Source organism: Xiphias gladius, chromosome 24, assembly GCF_016859285.1.
Source record: "Xiphias gladius isolate SHS-SW01 ecotype Sanya breed wild chromosome 24, ASM1685928v1, whole genome shotgun sequence".
Classification (NCBI taxonomy): Eukaryota; Metazoa; Chordata; class Actinopteri; order Istiophoriformes; family Xiphiidae; genus Xiphias; species Xiphias gladius.
Genome location: NC_053423.1, coordinates 21146074 through 21165782, shown reverse-complemented (window position 1 = coordinate 21165782; position 19709 = coordinate 21146074). Strand labels below are relative to the sequence as shown.

General features: G+C 43.8%; 2 protein-coding genes across 2 annotated transcripts; both read right to left on the bottom strand.

Annotated features, from left to right (window-relative positions):
* Positions 1–1435: 1435 nt before the first annotated feature.
* Positions 1436–8450, bottom strand: LOC120786226 (elongation factor 1-alpha). The gene is made up of 8 exons (XM_040121522.1): positions 8340–8450; positions 6699–6851; positions 4828–5007; positions 4448–4744; positions 4062–4212; positions 2893–3149; positions 2015–2249; positions 1436–1810 (listed from the first exon to the last, which is right to left on the bottom strand). The coding sequence occupies exons 2-8, from the start codon at positions 6840–6842 to the stop codon at positions 1686–1688; spliced, it is 1389 nt and encodes a 462-aa protein (XP_039977456.1). The 5' UTR covers positions 6843–6851; positions 8340–8450; the 3' UTR covers positions 1436–1685.
* A 190-nt stretch (positions 8451–8640) lies between these two features.
* LOC120786227 (elongation factor 1-alpha) lies at positions 8641–12649 on the bottom strand. Its single transcript, XM_040121524.1, has 8 exons — positions 12518–12649; positions 11441–11595; positions 10524–10703; positions 10127–10423; positions 9892–10042; positions 9541–9797; positions 9220–9454; positions 8641–9098 (listed from the first exon to the last, which is right to left on the bottom strand). Exons 2-8 carry the CDS (start codon positions 11582–11584, stop codon positions 8977–8979), a joined length of 1386 nt encoding a protein of 461 aa, XP_039977458.1. The 5' UTR covers positions 11585–11595; positions 12518–12649; the 3' UTR covers positions 8641–8976.
* Between the last annotated feature and the right edge of the window lie 7060 nt (positions 12650–19709).

Genomic DNA, 19709 nt, shown 5'->3' with positions numbered 1-19709 from the left:
AGAGTCTGGCCCTGTGAAAATAGCTTCTGATTTTTCTGAGATAGTTCAAGAAAGTTTTGAAAAAGGCAGTTTTTAACTTCGGTAAGACAGGGCTGTATTTTGCCCGACTGTGTTGTGTTGTTGGAGTCAAACGAGAAATAGATTTGGGAGTCATTCACATAAAAATGGAAACTGATGTGGTGCTTCTGAAAGGTTTGACCTAGAGGCAACATATGAATGGTGAATACTAAAGGGCCAAGTACTGAGCCTAGGGGCCCTCCATAAATTAATTGGGAGGTAGAGGAATTACAGTTACCAGTAACCATGTCAAATCTTAAAATAATAAACTGGTTCAATTCACCTGCTAAATGAAGGTGGTGGATGGCTGTCTTCTCCTGCTCTGTCCATCCGTACCTCCGCTTACTGCTTTTTATTTCCGTACAAAGACATTTGAGGGCAATGCCTTCTCTTCCCGGATGTGTCTGGATGGATTTTATGCCTCAAGGTTGAAAAAGCGCCGGCTGCACTGTTCCATCCCCGGATAGTTATACTACTGCCTGTTGGTGAAGTGTTCCCTTGCCAAATGTGGGCAAACGTATTCACGTTAGTTACTATAACATGCACATAAACATATTCGTAGTTTCACCAGTATGTTCTTGTTTGTTATACTTTTATAGAACCGACGTAAAAAAAAACTGCTTATAACTCCTCTGCCTTGCCTTTACCAAGTTAGACTTAAGAATTTTAAAGACCTTTTTTAATACCACACAGAGTACAATTTAATTACTGTTTCATAGTCATACTGGCAAAAGAATGGAACATATCAATAAAAACCGAGAGGGACGATAAAATGAGAATTATTAATCAACTGCATGAATTTACTGACATTTATATCACATTTCTGTCTCTCCTTCCCAGTTGTATATAACAACAATTCTTAACAAATATTGTTAATTGATCATTAAATACAACCTAGACCTTCAGAAGCAGAAGGAAATGTATGGATGGCAGAATTAACCAGCTAAAAAAAATGTATTTATGTCCTCATATTAATTTCAGTTAACATCAGAGATCTGGAACATTAGTACTGGTGATTTTACAGGTAATCATAGGCAAATTCATGTTATAAGTAACATTACTGCCTATGGCAGGCTAACAAAAAAATTTAAGACCTTTTTCAATTAAGTTAAATGACTTTTTAATACTGCAGATACCATATTGTAGGTATAACAAGTAACAAGCATGCATATCAGAAAACACATCTTTTTATGACAACATATTCCCCCTCATCATCTTACAATCTACAAAATAAACGAGAATACAGGCTTAAAACTGATAATCAGTGTGTTTTGAACTTGCTGACCAAATGTAGCCGAAATCTTCTCTGCTGTGTGTATGTTTGAAGCAGCTTGCAGTTAGTCACAGTTGTGACGTAATGAAACACAAAAGAAGCATCTTAGTTTGGCAATGTTTAAGATTTTTATTATTTTGGTTTCAACTTAATCATGATCACAGTTTCGCCTAAAAGGCACATGCCTTCCTTTCCTGCGGAAACTTTTGCGATGGGTTTTAATCAGCATAAGCCAGTCCTTGAGTAGAGAGCTCTGCCTCAGATAAGACGGCGCTGGATGGCAGGGAAGAAGAAGGGATGGAGCGGCCCGCTGCTGCTGAGACATGACAGTATGTTGGATGTCCTGCATGAGAATTCATTTTTTCTTCTCGGCCTTCTGTGCAGACTTGGTGACCTTTCCACCGGAGGGGATCTTCTTCTCGACGGACTTGATGACGCCGACGGCCACGGTCTGCCTCATGTCGCGGACAGCAAAGCGACCTGAGAGGCAGGGATGAATGAGAAACGAGACAAACGGAGGAGTCAATAAGAAGCTTTAAACAACGCGTTTCAGTTCAAGTACAATACCTCAAAAATCAAGGGGCATCCTTGCAAGGGAAACTGTATGCAGCGGCTTGCCACCCAGGTCAAGTGATACACGTAAATATGAGGAAAGAAAAAAAAAACCAGAGCAGTTTTACTCACCCAGTGGGGGATACTGGGAGAAGCTCTCAACACACATGGGTTTTCCAGGCACCATGGTGATGATGGCGGCATCTCCAGACTTGAGAGCCTTGGGGTTATCCTCAAGCTTCTTGCCAGAACGACGGTCAATCTTCTCCTTGAGTTCGCTGAACTTGCAGGCAATGTGAGCGGTGTGGCAATCCAGCACAGGGGCGTAACCCTGGGAGATCTGGCCGGGGTGGTTCAGGATGATGACCTGCAGGGGGAGAACCAAGGAGAGGCATGGAGGGAGGCTAGACAGAACTAAATACCTCGTCAGTCAAAATAAAATTACACTGAGAGAACATTGTCCTTCCTTAATTCAAAGAGGCACGCCGGTGATTTAGTACCGTACTTCCGTAAAATGGGGAGACTCACAATAAACAGATTTTAAAAAGATCTGTCCAGAGGCAGAGATTTCCTGACTTTTAGTTCTGTACGGGTCAAGCTTCAATAACATGGGACCTGATCCCATAATACAACTCTAGCAGCCTTCATTAGGAACATGGACTGCTGTATTTAATTGTTTATTGGCTTGAATCTGTTTTTACAACTAATGATCGATTTCCCCACTGATGTACCGTAATGGCAATTTGGTTTAAAAACCCCAAAAAATAATATTATAAGGTCTGTTGTGAATTTAAATTTTAAAAAGGCTCCGCTAAAACCAATAATCCAGTGTTGTGTGTATTGGTTTCTGTGTCTACTGCATGTAAAATCACTGGGGGCAGAAATGACCACATATATTATCTAAATACAAACGAACAGAAGATAAAGCAGTCCGACGCGAGTTCTTCCTCTTTACTCACTCCTTCCTTTGGTCTTTATTTTTTCTCCCTCTTTCTTTTCCTGAGACTCACCTGAGCGGTGAAGTTCTCAGCTGCCTGGGGTGGGTCGTTCTTGCTGTCGCCAGCCACGTTTCCACGACGGATTTCCTTGACGGACACGTTCTTGATGTTGAAGCCGACGTTGTCGCCGGGGAGAGCCTCGGGCAGGGACTCGTGGTGCATCTCCACAGACTTCACCTCAGTGGTCAGGTTGGGGGGAGCAAAGGTGACGACCATGCCGGGCTTCAGGACACCGGTCTCAACACGGCCGACGGGGACAGTTCCAATACCTGAGAGGGAGCAGGAGGTAAAAGGTACTTATAAATTGTGAGCTTTCATGGGAACAAGAACATGGAATTAATTTTAAACACAGACTTTAATGGAGGGTTGTAGGCGGTTGGATTGTAAGTACATAAATGCTGATCTCAATAAACATCTTGTCGGTGTTTCTCTGCATCAGTCTTCTGAATTCGAGCATTTTTTGATTTCACTGTGTGTGAAATGTAAACGGCAGTCCTGCTCCAATTAAGAGTGACATGATAGTACTAATACATGTCAGGTGTAGGTACAGGTATAGTTTGAGTGTATACTATTGGTGACTAGTATATCCAGCAACTCAGATCTGTGTAATGACAGTGGTACGCGGGAGGTTTGTCCTACTTCGTAATCTCAGTTAATCTAGCAAAATAATTTGTCGTCAATTTCATTTATTAGATAGAGAACTGAGTCTATCAGCGCCAGGTGCATCTCTCTTTATTTCGCAGTACACCGGACTTTTACATCTAGCGTCTGCGGCGACATCCCCGCCCTGGGCACTGGTAGCGACGTGTTTCACGTCAACCGGCCAGTTTGCCGGCGCTGAAGAGGGGGAGCAACCCATAGCGATGGAAGCGGAGTGGGCTACGGCAACTTGGGGTATGGTGGAAAAACCACAGAAGCGTCCGAGAAGAGTTTTTGATGCACCAGATAAAAAAAGAAACTCGCTGTTCAGGGGAAGGACTGAAGTCTAAAAAAAGAAAGCGATCGACTGCCAGAAGGGGGAGGTGAAGAAGTTCCGCACTGCAGGTTTAAAATATGAGTTTCTAGAAAGTGCCGCACATTTCCAGTTTTATCACGTAGCTTCCTTTTCCCTAAGGTGACGTGTTATGAGGTGACATGACGTATCGTATTGGGTTTACAGGACATTATGTGACACTACTTACCGCCAATCTTGTAGACATCCTGCAGGGGCAGACGCAGGGGCTTGTCGGTGGGGCGGGTGGGGGGCAGGATGGAGTCCAGAGCCTCCAGCAGAGTGGTTCCAGTGGCACCGCCCTCTTTGCGCTCAATCTTCCAGCCCTTGAACCAGCCCATCTAAAAAGGACAGTTCAGACACAGACACAAAGGTGGGAAAAGAGGGAAAAGGTGATGAAGTGATGATTATGGACCAAAACTGAGGGGAATATAAACCACATAAATCTGAGTCATTGTCACAGATGTACCTGAATCTGGATCTGAAGCAAGGTTCAGGGGTGTCCACTTACAATTTGTCCTGTACAACAGTAACTACAACAGCTGACTTTGGCTCAGCATGTCATAAGCCCCGTACCTTGTCACTGGCCTCCAGCATGTTGTCTCCGTGCCACCCAGAGATGGGGACAAAGGCAACGGTGGCGGGGTTGTAGCCGATCTTCTTGATGTAGGCGCTCACTTCCTTGGTGATCTCCTCAAAACGCTTCTGGCTGTAAGGGGGCTCGGTGGAGTCCATCTTGTTGACACCAACGATGAGCTGCTTCACACCCAGGGTGTAGGCCAGCAGGGCGTGCTCACGGGTCTGGCCGTTCTTGGAGATACCAGCCTCAAACTCACCAACACCAGCAGCAACGATCAGCACGGCGCAGTCGGCCTAAACGGGGAGTATTTAGTAAAACATGTGTACAGCATGAAGTGATGAGTCAGCCTAGAAAAAGGTCAAATGCGCGCCCTTACCTGAGAGGTACCAGTGATCATGTTCTTGATGAAGTCCCTGTGTCCAGGGGCATCAATGATGGTCACGTAGTACTTGCTGGTCTCAAACTTCCACAGAGCGATGTCAATGGTGATACCACGCTCACGCTCGGCCTTCAGTTTGTCCAGCACCCAGGCATACTTGAAGGAGCCCTTGCCCATCTGTCGTGGTTAAGTTAGCACGAATAGAGCAGGAAATAAAGAGGAAATGTATGAATCAGTCAAAAAATATGAACCAAAGACATTTTTAAAATATATTCATGCCTCTCTTTAGTGGAAAGCCAATAAGATACTTTTCTGGAAATTTCCCAATGTAAATGAGAAACCTACAGTTTCAGTCAATTACAGCTGCATTTAGATTATGTAATGAGACTAATTTAAATAAAAAACAAATTTTTGTTGTGGCTTTTGATGACACTACATAAATGTGTCCCATTAACGATCAGTATCCAGTCCTTATATAGGGCTGGGTAATGTTTGAAATTTTTCTGTATCTGTGCCAGTGTGATGCCTGAGTTTCAGTACAGTTACCAAAGCAAATTTTTTTTTTTTTTTAATTTTAGATACATTAGTTTGGGGATCATAAACATGTGCTTCATTTTTTCAATTAAGGGCTTTACCAAAATAAAATGTCATCTAAATTGGTGAAGTTTCTTAATGTAGATCATGAAATATCTAATAATGAGAAAACAGACCTAAGTATCTGACCAAGCACTCAATGCCAATTTCATGTAATAGGAAAGTACTTAAATTCATTACCCAGCCCTAGTTTTCACACAGATCTCCCAATTTTAGAAACATATTCTTTTTCTATTATTAGATTCTAATCAGTTCACTTTACTACACCATGTCTATTTCAATTTCTTACAATATTCAACTATCCAACAGGTAGGCCTAATATTTGTTACTGAAATATTTTATATGTAGTTACTTCAAACCATCAGGCCGATGTGTGTGAAATAATTTAAAGCCTGTAATTTGCCTGAGTTCAGAGTACCTACATATTTTGTCTTATTTTTCAGGCAGTCTAGGGCTGCAACTAACATTTTTTTCCCCCCATTACTGATTAATCAGCCAATTATTGTTTGGAATAATTGATTTATTTTTTAGTCCCTGAAATGTCAAATAATTGTCAAAAAAAAAAAAAATCCCATCACAACTTTGCAGGGGCGGTTGTGACGTTGTCAGATGTAATGTTTGTTTGACCATGAGGCCAAATACCAAAAGATGTTTAGTTTACAATGATGCGTGATAAGGAAAAGCAGGAAATCCTCTCATTTGAGATGCTGGCAGCAAAAAATATTCGGCACTGATTCACTATTTTTGCTCCAAAAAAAAAAAGAAATACTGAAACAATTAACAGCTTATCAAAATAGCTTCTGATTTTTTTTTTTCCTATCGTTTAAGCTCTAATGCAGCCATGTATTCTAGTATTTATTAAACTCAGTTTCCGGGGGATGACTGGTGAGGCTTACCTCCCACTTTTGTGCTATTAATATGAGCCTATGACGCATTAAGTTTAAACTTTTGTGTGTGGTTAAAAAAAACAACAACAACAAAAACAACAACAACACGTTTACAGGTTAAGGATTTTTACCGGGGAGACGTTGTCTGTGCGTTACAGCGATGGGGGACAGTGCAGACCTTTCGACGGTAGGTGGCAGCTGCGACCAGCTAATATCAGCGAGCTGCCACCACCGCCACACCCGTTCCCCGGCACCTCTAACGAATGCGCGCCGTCTGTGCCTGCCCGGTTCCTTTCACGTGTCCCGTGTGATGTTATTATGTGTTAAAAAAAAAAAAAAAACAAAAGCAACTCAAAATGTCGGCCCCCTGGTGCCGCTGACACAAACCTCGGCGGCTTCCTTCTCGAACTTCTCGATGGTTCTCTTGTCGATTCCTCCGCACTTGTAGATGAGGTGGCCGGTGGTGGTGGACTTGCCGGAGTCGACATGGCCAATGACCACGATGTTGATGTGGATCTTTTCCTTTCCCATTTCGAATTACTGGTCACAAACGACATGGGGAGCAGTTATGTTGACTTTAAAATGAAATATATCTGGTTTGAATGGGTCTCTTCCAGCGGGAACCACCGTTCACGTTAATTAAAATATGCTGACGTGAGGGAGCTGCGGGGCCGTTAAGTAAATCCAATTAATTAACGAAGATGGGTTAGGATGGTCGGGTTGACTTTAAATGAAATATTTCAGGTTTAAATTTGTCTCTACATAGCCGGAGCTTCATACGACACTAATTTAATTGAATCGAAAATCGGTTGACGTCAATAGATAACAGATAATATAGATAGAAAATAGTTAACATTTAATGCGACGAACGGTTTATCTCAAGGCTGGCCCGATGCCGCGTTCACGGCGTATCGCTTACATCGTAATTACGACCAACCCAGTGGGAAAAAAATCGTTCACTTTTTACTCCGACTTGAAACACCGCGTCTTATGACTCCTAATCGGAAATAAGGGGGATTTATAACACCGCCGGTATCTCCCATTTGATAAAAAAAGGACTAGATATGTTAGGCTGTCGGCAGAAAGGCTGCAAATGCACCACGGCGGGCAGCTGCGTCATAATAAAAACCCCATATTAACACAAATTCAATCGATTGAGCGACTGAACTGCTACAAATGTCTAACAACATCAACGACAGCTAATTTAGGCTGTTTAACCATTTGACTAATCTTAACATTAGCGCTAACCACCCTACGACCATGCACGAACAGTCCCAAATAATGGGTGTTTTCCCGTTATTCCCATTCTGCTGACATTGCGTGAATGCCGCATTAAATGTTAATTTAGCCGCGTAGTATACGTTAATATTCATCTGTGGCTTTCGTGATTTCAAAGCGGCGAAGTCGGGAAACCAGAACCCTCCCGTTTTATAAAACTGACATGTTTGCTGCTCGTTCACGCAGCCGGAAACCGACACTGGTGAGTCATGCACCATGTGTTCGATACCGGCTACTCGGCCTCCATGTTGCGCCGGGAGCGCAGAGCCGCCATGTTACCAAACTGATGCAAGCGCGCACCCCGGCCACATTACAGCCAGCACTTAGGTGGAAGGGTGCGCGCTCACGAGGGTAAAAAAAAGGGACTACCATGACTGGCAGAAAGAAAAATCTGGCAACTCATTTATAGTTAGAGTAAATGTTCGCAATTATCGCTTGTTTTGGGTTTGTTTTCCCCTCTTGGAGAATCCAGGAGTATTAAGCTTCATTAGGAAAAAGCTACATAGATCACATTCCATAATCAAAGTTTTGATTTAAAAAAATATTAAATACAGAAGGTGAGCTTGCATGTTTTGACCTTTATTAAAACCCATACTAAAATTCTAAATATAACCAAGCATCATCCAGACTGACTGATTTTCTGGCTCAGGTGAAAATAAAAAGCTGATTCTAACTGTCCTGCCCTGGATACTGCCTCAGCCTCTCTGAACATGCATTTTTAGCTGCGAGAGTGGAATAGATTTCACCAACCTGTGCCCAGCAAAAGACGTCCCCTGATTTGGAGCGGTGAGAAAAAAAGGACAGAATGCGATCTGTCCAGAGTTTTTATACTGCACCAGAAGAGAGGGAGGGCTGTGCATGCGCTTGTTGCTGTCACACTAAAAATAAGGGGTGCTATTGGCTGGGGCTGCATAACTCCTATCGAGGTGATTGGATGACAAGTGCATCACTGGACACATAGCATGGTCAAAAACAGCTGCAACACAGGACAGTGCAGCTTTCCTGTGCTGCCAAAAACTACACCCAGCACTGAAGGATGAAGACAAGCGAATTTCAATTTTTTCAAAGACATTTATTTTTATTAGTTACCAGCAGCTTTCTTTCCAATTAAATTTGTGGCATTAACATCAAGATACAGTTCTAAACCATTTCCAACTTAAACTTAACTGAGAAGAGGCACCATCATGTGATTCAGGTAAGTGATAATGCCACATAGTTCTTTTTTCCTGCGAAAACTTTTGCGATGGGTTTTAATCAGCATAAGCCAGTCCTTGAGTAGAGAGCTCTGCCTCAGAGAAGATGATCCAGGGTGGGGGGAAGATAGATGAGAGGGAGTGGCCCGCTGCTGCCGGCACACATCTTGTTGCTGGATGTCCTGCACGACCATTCATTTCTTCTTCTGGGCCTTCTCTGCAGCCTTGGTTGTCTTTCCGGAAACTTCCTTGTGCTCCACAGCCTTGATGACACCGACAGCCACCGTCTGCCTCATGTCACGCACAGCAAAACGACCTGGAAATAGAAGCGGGGTGAGTAACACCATCTTTTACCATTTTGTTGTGCAGGTACCAAGCATGATAAAGCATTTCTAAAGTGCATGTGTGCAGTGGGGGCCAGTGAGTACAAAACGTACCAAGGGGAGCATAGTTGGAGAAGGGCTCCACAACCATGGGCTTCTGTGGAATGAGTTTGACAATGGCGGCATCGCCAGACTTGACGAACTTGGGGTGGTCCTCAAGCTTCTTGCCAGAACGACGGTCGATCTTCTCGATGAGCTCCTTGAACTTGCAGGCAATGTGAGCAGTGTGGCAATCCAGCACTGGGGCGTAACCCTCATTGATCTGGCCGGGGTGGTTCAGGATGATGACCTGTGGACACATTCCGAATTAGAATGTCTGCCAAACGTAACTTCACCCAAAACTGCAACTTATGTGTCCAATTTCACAATACCAACCTGAGCGTTAAAGCTGTCAGCAGCCTTGGGTGGGTCGTTCTTGCTGTCACCAGCCACGTATCCACGACGGATTTCCTTGACGGACACGTTCTTGATGTTGAAGCCGACGTTGTCACCAGGGACAGCCTCGGGCAGAGACTCGTGGTGCATCTCCACAGACTTCACCTCAGTGGTCAGGTTGGGGGGAGCAAAGGTGACGACCATGCCGGGCTTCAGGAGACCAGTCTCCACACGACCGACGGGGACAGTTCCAATACCTGAGAAGTAAAGTGGTTTAAGTATAAGATGCTTTACTGTTTGAGTAGTTCCTATTCATGCCACCATTTTTTAGTAATTGTTCTCCATTCTTACCGCCAATCTTGTAGACGTCCTGCAGGGGCAGACGGAGGGGCTTCTCAGTAGGGCGAGATGGGGGCAGGATGGCATCCAGGGCCTCCAGCAGTGTGGTTCCACTGGCGTTGCCCTCCTTGCGCTCAATCTTCCATCCCTTGAACCAGCTCATCTATAGACAGTTTCAAAGTGAAAAATAAGCCCTTGCTTCCAATCAGGTTAACGAGCTGATCACTACATTGTATATATTCCTCACCTTTTCACTGGTTTCCAGCATGTTGTCTCCGTGCCACCCAGAGATGGGGACAAAGGCAACAGTGGCGGGGTTGTAGCCGATCTTCTTGATGTAGGTGCTCACTTCCTTGGTGATCTCCTCAAAACGGGCCTGGCTGTAAGGGGGCTCGGTGGAGTCCATCTTGTTGACACCAACGATGAGCTGCTTCACGCCGAGGGTGAAGGCCAGCAGGGCGTGCTCACGGGTCTGGCCGTTCTTGGAGATACCAGCCTCAAACTCACCAACACCAGCAGCAACGATCAGCACGGCGCAGTCAGCCTAAAAATCAGACATAAAAATTCAGGTTTCAGATCCATCTAAAGCTAGATCCACAGCAACTGGTAACTTTGAGCCCTCGGTGCTTTAACATGATGATTACCTGAGAGGTACCAGTGATCATGTTCTTGATGAAGTCCCTGTGTCCAGGGGCATCAATGATGGTCACGTAGTACTTGCTGGTCTCAAACTTCCACAGAGCGATGTCAATGGTGATACCACGCTCACGCTCGGCCTTCAGTTTGTCCAGCACCCAGGCATACTTGAAGGAGCCCTTGCCCATCTGTGAAGGAGCAAATTTGCAATTTCAGTTTTTTGCTAACCCAAGCAAATTTGATACAGTTAAGTTAGGACATTGCACTGGCATTAAGTGCTGCTTTTATGTAGTTTGACATGAAAATTAACTGCAGTTAGGGGTTCTGGACCGTCGGTTCAACACCAGACAGACATTAAATAGCGTCACCTTTGTTCTAGGACAGACTGATTTTTCTGTTTTCTGGTGTTTTGTTGCCCAAAATGATTCATTGGTAGGGAAAAAAAAAATATATAGAGTAAAATAGTAAATCAGAACTAAATGCCCCCCCAATTCTGTATGTGCATAGAAACTGAATTTGGATTCCAAGTTTTTATGTAAAGTTCAAATTTGAAGTGACACGGTTGCTCAGACAAACTTCTAGAACTTTGTACAGAGACTAACAAACATCTCATTACTATAAGCTTTTTATCTTATGAAAAAAAAATTACATTTTAGCTGTAGTATTCAGTGTGTGTCAACCATTTTTTCCTCTTTAAAAATCGACACCCCGAGGCCTGGGCTGAATAAAGTGCACCGTCACCGTCAGCCCTACTGGTGTTAGGCCCCACCCAGCGTGCGCGCACACTGCTGCTGCTACACCCTCGCGCCGGGCAGCTGAGCTCAGCCTGGAGAAGACACGCTGAAGCCGCCATCTTGAACTCGACTGACGGTTGTAAAGACAAAAAAAAATAAAATAAAACCAACATTAAAAAATTGCGGCTCACCTCGGCGGCTTCCTTCTCGAACTTCTCGATGGTTCTCTTGTCGATTCCTCCGCACTTGTAGATAAGGTGGCCGGTGGAGGTGGACTTGCCGGAGTCGACATGGCCAATGACCACGATGTTGATGTGGATCTTTTCCTTTCCCATTGTTGTAGTTTCTGTCGCGAATAAAAGACCCAGCCGTTAAGTCATTTCTAACACGCACCTTAATTTAACAGCCAGTAACATTTAACCGGATGGTTAACCGGACGTGGGGTGGGGGCGGCTATGTGACATTAACCGAACCATGATATCTTGGGCCCGGCTTAATTTGAAAACTGCTCCAACAGCAGTCCGCTTACAAAATACACCCATTTAAGCCCACAGTTGAAGTCAAAAACAGTTTTGTTTTTTGGTTTTTGTTAAGGTTGGGGGGTAGGGGAAAAAAAGAAAAAAGAAAAATCAGTTATTCCAAGGCGGCGTTCCGGGATTCGAGCCGCCAACGGGCATCGGGTGCTGGTAGGCCTCACTCGGCCACAGGCCAGCCGAGACACGTGTTCCTGCATGGGCCACGTCGTATAAAGTTACAAAGACTGCCAAAATACTCAGAAGCTATCTTGTCCGGACTCCCGACACCTGTCACTGAAGAATACGAGCAGTCGTTTCGTGTACGGGAGAGAAGGAAGAAATGCCATTCCAGCATCCTCGGATCTCCACTTTCAGCAGCCCCCTCTTTGTTCCTTTTCCCCCCACATTCTCTCCTCCCTCATAAAATCTCCTCTTTTTGTTCAAATGTTTAATATAAACCACAGTAAAAAACACTCAATAACCGACAAAAGGCGCGGGACATAAATCAAATTAGCAAACGACAGGTGATAACTACTGTAACTTTGACGGCTAATGCCTTCGTCGAAAAAAAAAAAAAAATCCACAGGTTACTGTGAAGTTACATAACCGAAAGGGCAAAGTTTTCTATTAGAAAATACCAACACTCGAAGAAAAGAAAAGAGAAAACACAAACTAGTTCTTATTAAATGTCAAAAACATCCGAAGGCCTAACTCTAGCTCTCTATCTGGGTTATGAATCAACGCCGAACTTACCGGTGTTTCTGGATTTTCACCAAAGCCGCTACCCCTAGCCAGGTAACAGAAAGAGGAAGACTGGGGCCGGACTGGGAGGTTTTATACCGAATGGGAGGCGGCCTGACTTCCCGTCGCCCTCCCCGGTGCATACCCCGCAAATCACACACATTCCTGCAAAAAACGTCAGCACGCCACCGGATGAACCGCCTGAAACATGCATGATGTCTCGCCAGAGAGTGTGAGTTCAGCACTGACACAAACGAGAGAGAAAAAAATAAAAAAATAAAAAAATAAAAACCCAACAGAGACTTCGTAAAGATGGTGACAATGATCCAGAAAAGAGGCCGATCGTTCGAGATAAACAGTTTTCCGTTCATTTTGACGGATTTCTTAGCCTGAATCATCCGGTTTTATGGACGAACCACTGGTAGGAACACGCTGTTTTTCCTCTGGAAGTTGTTTTTGGCCGAGCCGCAATCATTTTCAGCCCTTAACAGATTTTTAAACGGTAGAACAGGAAGACACAAAACACAATGTATGGTACCAAGTCAGACAGTACAGAGTTAAAATATGATAAAAAATACAACATTTTTCCATCTTGACTAAATACAACCACTCAATTATTAATATACAGCAGCTAAACAGAATCTGTATTGTAATAATGTTCTGACAAGCTGTATTTTCAATAGAAAAACTTGAAAAACACATGTAGAGAAACACACAATGGGACAAGTATGTTTATTCCAAACATACAATTGTTTCCAGCTCCTCAAATGTTAGGATCTGATGTTTTCTGTTTGGTCATAAATGACAATAAACTGAACATATTTAGGTTTGGGACTGGAGGTCGAGTAAAATCAGCATTTTCAATAAACTGACTTGAGCCGTGGGACGTTACCAGGCCTCACTGTTTTCTGACATTTCTTGGGCAAAATGAGTAGTCGGTCGATCAAGAAAAATAACCAGCCCCAATTCATTTTTACATTTGCAGGTAAGACACCCATTCCAGCCTGTAGGTGAATTTTCAGGACTGCAGTTTGTAACATCATTTACCTTCGCTCAAAGCTCACCCTCAAGCTCCTACCCACCCACCCCCCACCCCCCCAACCCCCCTTCGGACCCCAACCCACCGGTAACACTGTAACGGCTCATCAGCCTGACAAGATTATCTAAATCCGAATGAGATTTGCATTCAAACAGATGCCAGACCCTGAAAAGATGAACTCATGCTGTTTTCAAGACACCTTATCTTCCAGGCATTCCCATCGGACGCGCACGCACGCAGGCGCCACACACACACACACACACACACACACACACGTTTTTGACTGAATTAAAAGTGATTATTCAGGGCGGAGTGTATCATCAGGGTCAGCTGGTTAACTAATTTATAACCAAAAGTCATGTTATTATCCTCTGGCCATCTTTAAAGTGGTTTAAGTTTACAGTTAATTAGGATCATTCGAACCCTCAGTGGCTTGGAGGACGGAAAGAAGGACTAATTTGGGGATTTTTTCCTCATATTTTCTCCTACCCATATCCAAATATTAAAGCTGTCCAGTACACGCTGTTGATACGAGTTAATAATTAGACTGATTGAAAAGCAAAACTCAGTTATAAACAGGTGGGATAAGTAATAGACCTGTCTGTGATTAGGGATGCTGCTGGGGGGGGGGTCAGGAGGTCGGAATCCGCCTCTTCCTCCATCCCCGTGGCATGTTGCCCAGTATAGAGGCAGCTGGCATCCCTTGATACATGCACACACACGCACACACAAGCACACACCAACTACTCGCTCAGCTTTCCCCTCCGGTTCAGGTGACAGACTCTTCGGCCGGGGCAGCTGCTGCTTTCACTCCAGCGGAGCTCAGAGCGAAGGGGCCTGAGAGGTGGGGTGGGTGGGAGGGAGGGAGGGGGGGAGGATGAGAGGCATGCCGGGGGGAGATATGGTGGGATGTGGGAAGAGATAAGGGCAATGAGAAACTGGCAACTTGCTAAAAGAGTCACAAAAAGTGAGGGTGAAAAGACCAGAAGTGTGTTTTCCTCTGCTGCAGTCGTAGAGGAAAAATGTAAGTTATCGCAGTCGAAAAGTAAAATTTAGAAATTTATTGTAAAATTATTGTAAAGAAAATCCCTAGTAAATGTCATATACACACATCCCTTTGTAGGCAGAGAAACCAAGTTCTTGTTGGATCACAAACAGGTTCTGTTGTGTATTAATTCGTGGTAGACCACGATCTGTCTGACAGAGCGAGGAGCGTAGCTTCATGTGTAAGTGACAACGTGAAGCAAGATACATAATGTACTTTTAAGTCTTTTCTGACGCCACAGGCTGCTGCGGTGTTGAGTAACTGCCATTCGCAACTTCAGCCTTAGAAAATCTGGTCTGAGCCAGTTAAAATCGCCATGGGTACGAGACGGCAGGTTAGCGATTTCCAGCGGCACGGCCTTATTAAACAGCTCGGTATCTAAACAGTCACCCTCTGATCCGGCATGAAGAGACTTGTCTTATTTGTGATTCTATGGGCCTCGATCGTAGTTAGTCCATGAAAACTGAACACATCATATAACCCCCCTCTGGTAACACTTTCGGCTCTCTTGACTACAACAGGGGGTGTCTGACTCAGGGTAAGACTGTTAAAGTGACAATCTCGGCAACGAAGATGTGGACAGGCCCCTTTGCCTGGACCTAGACTGAGGTGTTGGAGGTGCCGTGCCTTGAAACATCTGCCCTGGGTCTAGAGTAAATATACCTGTTACTAAAACACACCTGTAGGGCAGGTAAAGAAGGACTATTTGGCCTTTTTTCTGATTGACAGTTGCCATAAACAGGTTGTTCAGGCTTTATTAGGTCGACAGAGCCGAAGCAGCGAGGAGACACAATATGAGGTGTCGAGACTGGGACGGGGGCGACAGAGAGCAAGTGAAGCGAGGAGTTTCCCAGCCTACAAAGGGTGGAGCAGAGCAACTTGGCAGGGACGCAGAGGTGGACTCAGCGTTCAGGGTGACACACAAGCACAGAAACACTTGACCCGTTTTACCGGCCTGCAGAGGAAGGCGGCTCCAGCTCTGTCTTTGCCTGGAAAAACGTGCCTGCTCCGCAACTGGTTTGACTTTGGAGCCGGTGGAGGAAGTGGTGCACAGAAGGGTGGAGTTGAAGACCAGGGCCATCGCGTAGACCAGCATGCAATGCACCCCTTCCATTCTATTCTGATTTATTTTTACTTATAATCTGTCCACCTATCTATCTATCTATCACCAAAGTCACTGGACTTCATCCTCTGGGGCACGATGAGTATCTGTATCAGTGTCGTGCCAGTCCATGGAGCAGGATAAGGGAAAACTTTGACCAGCCACAGCGTTTCCACTGCAGTTCGGCACATGAGGACGTAGCCTCTAATGATCCGATGACTGAACAGGGGTGAAGCGCAGCAGCTGTGTAGCCTCTGACTAGAGCAGGGCAGGAGGAAGGGGGAAGTATGAGCGTGTGTTTCAGTGTGTGTGTGTGTGTGTGATTCAACAGGCAGACTGGCACTCAGTCCGTGGGAGCACATCGGTGATGAATCATACAGCATGAGTGGTGGTTATGGCAACGAGAGAGAACTTGACGTTCAACTACTGACGGAGGGAAGCATCTCTGTTAGTACAGACGGACAGATCGGGCTCCTGTACGACCCCCGGCGTCAAAGGGGGCAACTTTCTCCAGATAGATAGAAGTACCTCACCCAGTCACTGCGGTGTCTTATACTGAATGAAAGTCCATGTGTAAGGCTCTTTTTTCTGGCCTTAAAAAAAACAAGAAAAAAAAGAACCAAAGAACATTTTATTGCTTCATATTTATTTTTAGATGCATTCATCATAATTACCCAGTTTATTTGATAAGGTTTTTACAACCAAATACCTCGTTGCATTTACCTTTTCACTAATATTTTATTCCTTTTCCTGCGAAATGCTAGATAATTTTACTAATCTCTAAAATGTATCCAAATAAAATAGGAAAACAAAAATCACACTTTTTTTTTTTTTTTTTTAAACATAATTAGTAAACGTGCAACTGGTGACACAGGACGCATGTACACATGGCTTCGTTTTATGGTGTTATAAGCCAAAAAGAATGGGAACTACTGCTATACAGTATATAAATACCATTAAATCTAAATAATCTCTGCTGTATCCCGTATCTGGAACTAAGGTGCCTAGACCCAGACCCCGAGTACACGTGTCCACATACTTTTGCCAATATAAAATAGTGGGGATGGATAATAATAGACATTCCAAATACAGAAAACAGACACGCATATACTATCGGCATATTAGTCTGAACACATGATGGATTCCAGTGTAAAACCTTGGTTTGTAGTGGGCAGCAGCATCAACTGTTCCTACGTCAGAGGCGTCTTTGGCAGTTTTAAGAAACACGACTTGGTGTCTGTGTGGGTGCGGAAGAAGAAAAAAGAAGAAAAAAAAAAGGCCGAATCCCACGGCACACTGGCATTCATGTGCATACAGGCAGTTTACGGTAACTCAATCTAAAGTGTAATTGCTCAGCACACTGTATGTAAATAAAATCTGAGTCGGGGGTGGGGGGGGCAACGGACAGTTAATGCAAATAAAGCAAATTAGCAACACACAGCCAGCTCCACATCTCCCGGCTGCCACTGCTACACACACACCCCCACCGCTCCACACGTGCAAACATCCTGGTTCACACTTGCAAACAGAGTATTCCCTTTTGGTGTCCAGGGTGTCGTCTGCATTGGTTTCACACCCCGATTATCAACCGGGAGACGCATCTATCACACGCATATCACAGCCTCCAGGCAGCGGGCGGCTACTCGACTAAACCTTCACGGGGTCAGTGGTATTCTGAGTATGTGTCGGGAAAGTGGTGCGGTTTCTGGTCCAGTAGTACGCAGCATTTTGCTGCTGGTAGCGAGACGACAGCCGCAACAAGTCCTACGGACTAGGACCGTGGTTTTTATTTAACGGGGCAAAAAGATTTTCACAGAAAGAACAAGTGAGCTGTGAAATGCGGCCACTATATACAAAGAATGAAACCTAGCAGAGGACAAGTTCATTTTCTAAGAGCAGGCTCTGCATTTTCTGTTCTTCAACAATTTATTCTACAGATATGTTGTAAATATTAAGTAACGTATGACTTCCAGGACAGTCAACGAAACTGCACGATGGAATTCAACTTGGTACATTTACTCAACCACTGTACATTTTTGAGGTACTTGTACTTCAACTTGAGTATTTCCATTCTCTGCTAATTTATACTTCTACTCCTCCGCAATTCAGAGTCAAATATTGCACTTTCTGCTCCACTACTTTATCTGATGACTTTGCAGATTCAGATAAATATTGAAAAATATAATCCACCAATAAATGATGATGTATTATTGAGGTCGGATAAGAGATTTCCAAGCCTCATAGCAGTATATTAAGTAGTTGAAATTAGCTCAACCTTTACCAGCTGCAACATTAAAGTGATAGTTACATTAATGCATCAATAATTATAAGCCGATTATATAGTGTGTATTATTCTAAAATGGTCCATTCTGCATAATGAGCACTTTTACTTTTGGTACTCTACGTATATGTTGATGTTTATTTATTTACATTTTTAAAATTTTACTCAAGTAGAATTTTTGAATGCATGTGTTTTTACTTGTAACAGAGTATTTCTACACTGTGGTATTTCTACTTTTACTAAAGTAAAGGATCTGAGTACTTCTTCCCTCTCTGCTGCAGTCATAAAAAAAAAATGACTAAAAAAATAAAATACGGTTTTGCAGCATTTTGAAACGAGAAAAACAAAACAAACAAACCCCAAAAATGTTAGTCACTGTGCTATTCGGGCAACTACTCACACAGTAAACTTCTAAAATGGTACATGACATTACAGAGCCGCCTGCAGCGCAGTCGCTTGTTATGCTAATAAAAACGCGCTCACTCGGATGAGAAAAAAAGAAAAACAGGGTAGTAATAACCGAAGCGTGTAAATAAACGCGGGCGGAACGCATAGTTTGCGCGGGGACGAGAAAATCCTGCTACACCACACCCGGCTTCACCCTAAGAACATCCGGTTCATTCATCCAAAAAAAAAAAAAAAGAAAAAAGAAAAAAAATCTGACGCAAAGTCCAGCACCTTCCAGGTAACAGGAGACACACACACACACACACACACACACACCCACCCTCCGAGTCTTTTACACAGAGGACACACATCTGTATGGAACTGATGAGGATCCAATGGAGGAAAAATGATCCAATAAGAAATCAAACAAATGTTCAATTCTATACACCGGGGTTATTTAGGGTCACAGTTGAGTGTAAAGCAAACTTAACTTCTTACTCACTTTTTTATATATATATATATACATATATATATGCATGTATATATGCAGAACCGGGTTTACCCAACTTTAAATCTTAACCAAAAACCAATTAAATATGTCTGGTAATATGACTAGTTACGAGGACTGAGCATCTCAAGAGGGAACAAGTTGGACTCAATTAATTTGCTTTTCTGACACATTCATATAAATATATGGCATAATTCTGATACAGTCACTTCCTAATGTTCTTTTCCTCTTTCCGCTGCTAACATTTAGTTTCTTGCGCCACCTAGTGGTCGTGAGGGGGGGGGGGGGTAGTATGGAGAAACCAGGCAGGCTGATTGTGTTTTACAGGCCAGTGAAAAACCAAATCAATCCAGCAGCTGTTGCTGAAAGGACGACAGGCGCTGTTACTGCACCGTGCGTCGTGTCCGGTTGGAGGGGATCGTTGCGGGGCACAACCCCCCGGGAGCAAGTGGGGGCTTCGCCTTCTGGAATATCTATTAGCCAATACGGTGGGGGAGAATTTCCAGCTGGACGCCTCCAAAGAGACTCAAAAAAAGCTCCCCTTATTTTCTACATGCACACACACACACACACACACACACACACACACACACACACACACACACTTTGGTCTGATATTCTTGCCAAACACCACATCCATAAATGTAAATTCACAAAAACAATTGTATTTAAATATGAGCTGATGAACTACAAAGATTAAATTAGGACCTCTTCCAATTGAGAAGCCATTTTCCTCCTTATTCAATATATTTCTTAACTTTTTTTTCTTTTCTTAATTTATTTAATTTCTCTCTTTTAATGTACCTATTAGACATTTATCCAAAATCAGGTGCTGCGGTAAT

Coding starts and splice junctions, on each gene's coding strand:
- LOC120786227 (XM_040121524.1), bottom strand. CDS start 11,584: ATGGGAAAGGAAAAGATCCACATCAACATCGTGGTCATTGGCCATGTC. Junction 10,424..10,523: donor TGATCACTGGTACCTCTCAG/GTAATCATCATG, acceptor TCTGATTTTTAG/GCTGACTGCGCCGTGCTGAT. Junction 9,798..9,891: donor GGACGTCTACAAGATTGGCG/GTAAGAATGGAG, acceptor TTTACTTCTCAG/GTATTGGAACTGTCCCCGTC.
- LOC120786226 (XM_040121522.1), bottom strand. CDS start 6,842: ATGGGAAAGGAAAAGATCCACATCAACATCGTGGTCATTGGCCATGTC. Junction 4,745..4,827: donor TGATCACTGGTACCTCTCAG/GTAAGGGCGCGC, acceptor CTCCCCGTTTAG/GCCGACTGCGCCGTGCTGAT. Junction 3,150..4,061: donor GGATGTCTACAAGATTGGCG/GTAAGTAGTGTC, acceptor GCTCCCTCTCAG/GTATTGGAACTGTCCCCGTC.